Here is a 7,831-nt window from a genome sequence, read left to right as displayed (position 1 = left end):
CGGCGGCGGCACCGCGACCCCGGAGGGTCCGCGGGGGCAGGGACTGAGGAGACGTAGCGGGACTGGCCGGGCGATGAGTAACCCCCCCACTGCCGTGTGTATATATATGTATCCATATCTATTATATAAACATAAAATGAGCGGGAACTCCCGGTGTGAGCCGGGGACGTTCGCTTTTCTTTCTGTCCCCGTGTCCTGACACGAAGAAGATCAGTTGCTGAACTGTTGCCTAACCAAGTCAGGCGTGACACAACAGCAAACTTGTTTCAGAGAACGAGTTTCCTGTTGGAAATCAATTTTCCTCCTAATAACAGCATTTGAGAGGCTGGAAGGCAGCAGAAGATGGTTCGGGAATGATGTGGGATGTCAGAAAGCTTAAGGTCAACCAGCGTGCACAGAGGTTGTGAACTGTAATTGCTCTTAATGCTGTTTAAGATTAACCTCAATGGTTATCGGGGTTTATTGCATCAGCACCAGAGGAAAAGGAATTCATACGAAGAAACAAAACCAAGAGGCACAGTCAGCCATCTGCAGCTAAGCAAAAAAGAAAAGACTGAAAGTAGTCACTTTTAACATTAATATTAAACAGGAATACCCTTAAATAATAGAAATGCACAGCTAGGAGGTATGTCCTGAAATTAAAATATTGTCAGATGAGATGTAAAAGTTCACTGCAGATGGAAAGAATCATCAGCAAAAGAACAAACAAAAAGTAGGGGGAGAACAAACGAATAAAGTTCTTTGAATCTACCTGAATTGGGAGGGTACTATTAATAGAAAAGCCGGGGTACCATTAATAGAAAAGCTGTTCTCTTTGGAGAAATCCAAAACTAAGGATAAAGTAATGGAGCATTAACTCGCACTGGGAACAAGCTGTGCCTTTCCAGTGTGGGTCTGTGAAATGTTCAGCGCCTTCAATGTCAGTAACTTCAGAAGGACTCGAACCAGCCTGGAGCAGAGATCCGTGTGCATGGCCTAACAAAGTAACTGGAGATTGTATCAGAAAGGCCCAGATGTAATCACACTTTAAGGCTTGGTATTCTTATTTCTAGTTTCCCCAGCCTTTACAAACCCAGAGAAAATGAGATAGTGCTCTTGATGGCTTATGGACAGAGGTACAATTTGTACAAAAATTGGGGAAAAAGGAAGGGCAACCTGTTGCGTTTTTTTCAATAGCAAAACCTAATTTTCATTCCTGTAAAACATTTCTAAAAGCAGACTTGTTCCTCAGAAATCGGAAAACATCTGCCTTGTTGTTATGAAAAGGGAATCTATTCAGCTTACTGACTACATTTGACATAAGGCTGATTATTTTTGTTATTTGTTTCACGGTGGCTCCTCACAATTTCAGTGGTAGACTGGAAGCCTACCCTACTAGGCACTGTCCAGAAGCCCTGCCCCAAGAAAGAGCCCCAGGAGAGCAAACCAGTGGCAAACAGCTCTGCAAAACGGGACTCGGCTCACGGCAGAAATCCTTACACAAGCCTCAGCCTCCTGGTAGGCCCTCCCTTCCCTAAAGTCTGAATAAATAGAGATGCCTTTCAGGATGTCTGGAAGGTCAGTGAGCTGTTCAGGCAGGAGAGCAGCAAGTTTCTATAGCCAAGGACACTTCCCCCTCTGTGCTTCTCCTCCCTGTGGGCACCCTCCCATTCCTTTTTTTTATACTAATGACAGACGGATGAGAGTACCTGTGGACATTGTAGTAGGGTTTTGTTGGTGCCCGTGGTACACTTAGCACTAACTAGTAGAAATCCACAATTAACACAATTTCTCAGACACGTTACTAAAACATGAACATTCTTGGTTCCCTCTGGTGCTGCTGCTGACCTTAATTGAAAGTTCACCTAAACTGAAAAATAATTGAATAAACCACCGGTGCTGGAAAACGATTAGCCCATTTAATTATTTTGTAGGCTGGAGAAACGGTTTTACTGTTAATTTAAGACTCCTGGTTTGACTGAATTATACAAAATTAACTTTGTTGAATGAAGCCATCACTGGGAGCCAAGGAGACTGACATTCAGTGAAAACAGCTAAAATTTCTGCTAGCGATGAGGGGTTCGGTGTCATCTGGAATTAGCCTGTTTAAACGAGTTGAATGGTTGAATGTTGATAAGTGCTAAATAATGCTGGGAGGACTTTAGCTGGAAATTATAGGGCTGTTTCTGACTTGTTGGAAAAGAGTAACTGCTAGCTTTCTGAGATTATAGGATTAAACCATATCAGTACTTTAAATGTGACTCATGAGCAGGGGCTTTCTGAAGAGAATTACATAAATTTCCCAAGGTCTTTCTGAATAGCAAATTGTTCCAAATAATTTCCTCATCTTTACTAACTACGGGTGAAATCCTGGCCCCATTGAGGTCAACAGAAAAAGTCCTTTTGATTTCACTGGGTTCAGGATTTCACCCCCAGACTCTCGGAAATCTTCAGCTCTTCTGTGGTGACTGGGTGAGGAAGAAGTGAGGAAGTCTGCAGCTGGACATGGCATTTTCTACCAACTGGCAATTCGCTGTCCTCACATTTTTGTATTTACCTCGCTTAGCAATGAACCAGATTCTACCCTCATTTGCACCAGTGTGGATTTCCAGTGTATTTTTAGATATCTCTGAGCAAAATCTATCTTCCTGTCAAGGCACGTGACCCCAAACATTTCTTGCTGGGTTACAGAAGTAGCGTACGGGGAACTATGCAATTCTGGTTGATCATGTGGAAATTTAACTTACCCACACTGCTACCCTGAGGCAACTATTTGCTTACCTGCACTAAGTTAATTACAATTGACTTTGCTATAATTATTACAGTCCCAATCAAGAGTAGATAACACATACTGTAATTACCCGTACAGCTATTAAAAAAACCCCAAAACTACACACCAAAGAAAGCTGGAAAACCAACATGGTAAACCCAATTTAACACAAGTCACCTTATGAATAAGGGAAGTAATACAATCTGTTTTCCTATGGATTTGCACCTTTTGTCCCTTGGGCCACCCACAAAAAAACGCTCAGCTTTCTTCCAGACCTCTCATCTCACATCTTCTGGGCGAGAGATAGCTTGTGTCATGCAGAGCTGTGTGCATCGGCTAGCTAGGTTGCCCACAATGTTAGGATGGCTGACTGCTGAGTTTTGCCTCTTTCTCCCTTAGTGGGGTCACCAGTTTTCACAAAGCACATAGCGGGCCTCTCTCCCTCCAAAACTGGCTAAAAAAATTAGTAAGAATGACTAAAAAGAGGAAAGAGAGCACTGTTGGGTAGGTTCATTTTCTTAGGAAAACTACTAGAAATGAGGTTCCTTCATGGGTGTCCATTTGCATAATTTCCCTGAAGTCTCTTCAGTCACGCTGTTTTATATCAGCAGGACATCTGACCATAAATATTTAAGAATTTCAAGCCTCTTGTTGAGGGCACATGAGGACAGTTTCAGATTTTACAAGAGCAAAGGAATGAAACAAATGGCTTCACGTTTTTCATGACTCAATCTCTCCAACTCAGCCTGTGCTTTGAAGCCCCAGAGTGTGTATAGACTTTTACCTTTGTGCCGGCTCTTGTGAACTGTTTTTCAGGAGTTTATAGCCAGATCTACAACTCTGTGTAAAATTGAGCATGATAATTTAGTGACAGATTCTGTCTTGGTTAGCAGACTTCAGCTCCTAGTAGAACTCTTTGAGCTTTGCCTAAATGTAGTTGAGATCAAGTTACGCTCTGTCCATTTGAAGCTGGAATTTTGTGGTGGTATAGCTCTGAGGATGGAGATACTCTTAAACTCCTTCTGTGCTTTAAATAATAATAATATTTCTTTGCTTTCTGATTTTTGTTCCTTATTCTCTTTCTCTTCCTATTCACTCAGTTCTCATTTGCCACACATTACCAGTCTAAAACTTTGAAGTATACATACATATACACAATTTTTCTCCATATTAAGTTTCAGAAAGACCTAGATATTGTGTGACACGCTAATACTATTATTATTTTTAAATACCAACTTGAAGTTAATCTGAAGTAGAAGTTTTTACTAGTGACCAAATTCTTAACTGCTCGACTCTCATGAGAGATTGGGGTAGATGGGGAATGGGGACTGAAGCAATGCAAGAAATACAGTATTATTTCACATTATAAAATATACCTCTAGGAGATATTATTTGCCTTTCTAAAGTTGTTGAAAGACTATTATTATTATCTCTTTTTACCTTTCAGCAAAATGATGGTCCAACACTCAGGCCAGGTATCTGCATTAGAAGTCAGCGCCTCCGCAATTGTTCCCACTTTGTCCCCTGCAGGGTCACTGGGGTTTGATGATTTCACAAATTTAACCCCACTGGTGAAAGAGGAACTGAGATTTGCCATTCAGAATAAGCGTCAGTCCCACAGGATGTCTTCTACATTGGACACGGTGACAGTTTCTGAAAGGCCAATTGAAACATCAATCATGAAAACAGAGGTATGCGTCTTTAAATAGCATTTCAGTGTGAATGATTAATTCTCTAATAAAATTTCAAGGCAAGACCAGAAATTATATCAACTACAGACAACCTCTCCACCGTATTTGATTCTTTTAAGCCTGCTGCTTGGCTTTCTGTTAAATGCTTCTGGGAAACCCTCCGGTATTTCTCATTTCCATTGAGACCTATAGTTGGATATTTTATTTTTGATTATGGACGATGTTTTACAGTGCTTAGAGCAATCTGGTTTCCCTGCCTACTTGTGGCTGAACTTGGAATAAGTCACTGCAGCTTTACTTCAGTGAGGACAGTGCAGTAGGACCCACATGGCCTACTGTCTACTGAGGTAGACACGGCCGTGCTATGTCCACACTAGGTTTTTACTTTGAGATAATAGTCTCCATGAAAAACATTTGTCTTATAAAGTGGAGAAATAGCTTAAGTTAGGGAAATAGCTACACCTCGGTCTAAGCCTCCACAGGAAACAAAACAAAGCTTGAAGGACTGTGTTAATATTCTCTTTTCGGCACTGCCTTTAGTTCGCTGCACTCTCAATGCCCCGTTCATGCCACATCCTCCATTCTGCTCCCCGTGCCCTTCGCTCCTTTTCCTCCTTGGGGAATGGAGGAGAGATAGAGGTGTGGGAGTCAGCCTGGGGAGACGCTTGGCAAGTTTTTTGAGTACCATTGATTTAAAATGAGCCATCACGTGGATTACATCCATCCAAACTCCAGTCAGGTTTTTATTGACAATTCTAATGGAGCTACTACCATTTTACTGTGTGGCAAGCAAGGTCAGAATCGCATCCTTATGTAACTCATGTTGTGAGCACTGACAACACTATCCATGTTGCTTTTAAAAATGCAGAAGTTATCAAAATACAGGTCAAGTATTTACAACATCTTACGGATTGTGTGTATCTGTTTTTATGGGATAGTTTTCTCCTGAAGAGGATGAAAGAAAAAAGCGAAGAAGGGAAAGGAATAAAATTGCTGCTGCAAAGTGTCGAAACAAAAAGAAGGAAAAAACAGAATGTTTGCAGAAAGTAAGTGACTGGCTTGAATTGTTCTTAATCTGTCATCCTGCCAGGATCTGAACAGACAGCACAGGGGCACTGTCATAGTAGGAAATACAGAAAAATGTCACCCAAAACTCTGTAAACCCATCAAAACATTAGTTATAAAAAAATGAACATGCTATATATTAAATGAAACCTGGTTAAAACTGGAAAAAAGTGAAGGCATGGTAGGAATGAAAAGAGATTACTGTTTCAGTGATCAATCTTGTCTATGGGGATAATATGAATTGAATGTGTACATTGAACACAAAAAGAAGTAAAATCTCATTTTGTATAATATCCACTGTGGAGACCAAGAGCCTACAAACACTGACAAGTAATCTCTGACTTCATTATGAAATGAGTGGTATAGTAGCTTAGCCCTGAAGTCTCTGTCCTAAGACCCCAGTAGTGTCTTCACCTGCTCTGCCATGATATAAAACTATTACAGCAGCATCAGGCCTGTCTTTGTGTCTATATCCGGGGAGGGGGGGGGAGGGAAGCTATGTCCTTACGTTGTTAGCTTGGGTATCTTTACCCATGTTAACATGGGTTTACAGAATATGTGACATGACGTTCCAGGGAGTTAATAAGAAGCACAGATAATTTTGGGTCAATTTTTGACCCAAAAAGTTCAGAATAATTTTGCAGGAGATAGCAATAATGCTTTGGATACCTGTCATTGTAAGTGAATACAAGACTGAATTTGGCTTTTCAACTTCTGTTACACTTCTCTAAAGGTCAAAGAAGGTAACTGTCAATCTGGGTTTTAGACTATTATCGACTGGGGGATGCATGTTTTCATCAGTACAGGACACTAAGAACATGCAATTTTTTTCTCTGCTAGCCATATGCTTTCCCACCAATAGAAGACTGCAACTATTAGATAAACATTGCAGTTAACTACTTGAACTACTCAGTCTAATAGTTGTGTGTGTTCTTTGTGACTAGGAATCAGAAAAGCTGGAAACTATCAATGCAGAATTAAAAGCCCAGATTGAAGAGCTAAAGAATGAGAAGCAGCATTTGATATACATGCTAAATCTTCACAGGCCCACTTGTATAGTTCGGGCACAAAACGGAAGGACACCTGAAGATGAAAGGAATCTTTTTATTCAACAGATCAAAGAAGGCACGTTACAAGGTTAAGTGATATGGCAAACATGGAAATATTTGTAGTGTTTTTAACAACTACCAGAATCCACGGAGGATCTGACATAATGTGTAGGATTCTATTAGTCAAGAGCCTTTAGGAAGGGCAGATCGCTTTCTGAAGCGGAAAGAATCATTTTGGCTTGACAGCGATTCTTCCTCTTGGAAGATCTGGTCTCAATCAAATTGAAGAGTCTTCTGCCTCAAATATAGGTTTTGCACCTGTCATACTTGCTGTTCCTAGGAGCTACAGACAACAGCTTCAGAAGTTTTAGCTCTCTGCTAGTATACAGTATCTGCACTCACGACGTTTGTGCTAGAACACTATGACTTCCGATGATGCACATGGTACAGACAGCTGTGCTGGATGGACACTACTTTTCCTTGTTGCTGGTAGGGAAAGCAGACCGAGAGTATTTTTAAAGTTTTGAAGTTTCCAGGAGGATGGTTTCTGGCAGAACATACTGATACGTAATGTTGCATTCTAACCTAACACACACATACACAAACACACAAAAAGCCTTTAGTTCCAACTAAGCTTTGTCATTTTTTTCACAACACTTGTGTGGGTTTTTTCAATGACTCATCTCAGACTGAATTTGAAAAGCCTAGTAGGTGTGACAAAGAAATGTTTCTTGCAAAATGTCCATGTAGCTAAGTTTGTATTTTATGAGCTGGAACTCCACCTACTATCCTTTGGGGACTACAATTTTTCCTTGAATTGCTGGAGAGCAGCTTGTACCACTGCTTGGTGACTTGGTGAATAGGACCTACTGGAAAGAGGAAACTAACTACGGAGGGATATTGATACAGGTTTTGCTTGAGTAAAGAACTGCAGGACTGAATCCCAGGCTCATGAATCGAAAAGTTTTTAGGACCTACTGGAAAGAGGAAACTAACTACGGAGGGATATTGATACAGGTTTTGCTTGAGTAAAGAACTGCAGGACTGAATCCCAGGCTCATGAATCATGAAAAGTTTTTTTTTTTTTAAAAAGAAAAATCATCTAGGATCTAATCCTACAAGCCTCAATTCATGCTATTAACCCTCACTCACAGAAGAGGTTCCATGGACTTCAGTGGGTCTGCTTATGCAGATAGCTCTTATAAGCATAAGAGCTTGACAAACCTTTTTGCATCAGTCAGGATTACTTCCTTTTGCCTGGTGATTAAGAGGGAAAA

General features: G+C 40.8%; 1 protein-coding gene across 1 annotated transcript; it reads left to right on the top strand.

The window, feature by feature from the left end:
* The first annotated feature begins 4,174 nt into the window (after positions 1-4,174).
* ATF3 (activating transcription factor 3) lies at positions 4,175-7,501 on the top strand. The gene is made up of 3 exons (XM_009279591.2): positions 4,175-4,440; positions 5,379-5,486; positions 6,450-7,501. Exons 1-3 carry the CDS (start codon positions 4,201-4,203, stop codon positions 6,645-6,647), a joined length of 546 nt encoding a protein of 181 aa, XP_009277866.1. The 5' UTR covers positions 4,175-4,200; the 3' UTR covers positions 6,648-7,501.
* Positions 7,502-7,831: the final 330 nt, after the last annotated feature.

Source organism: Aptenodytes forsteri, unplaced genomic scaffold (genome assembly GCF_000699145.1).
Source record: "Aptenodytes forsteri isolate BGI_AS27 unplaced genomic scaffold, ASM69914v1 Scaffold195, whole genome shotgun sequence".
Taxonomy (NCBI): Eukaryota; Metazoa; Chordata; class Aves; order Sphenisciformes; family Spheniscidae; genus Aptenodytes; species Aptenodytes forsteri.
The sequence above is the reverse complement of the archived record's forward strand: the minus strand, read 5'-3'. Positions and strand labels throughout refer to the sequence as shown.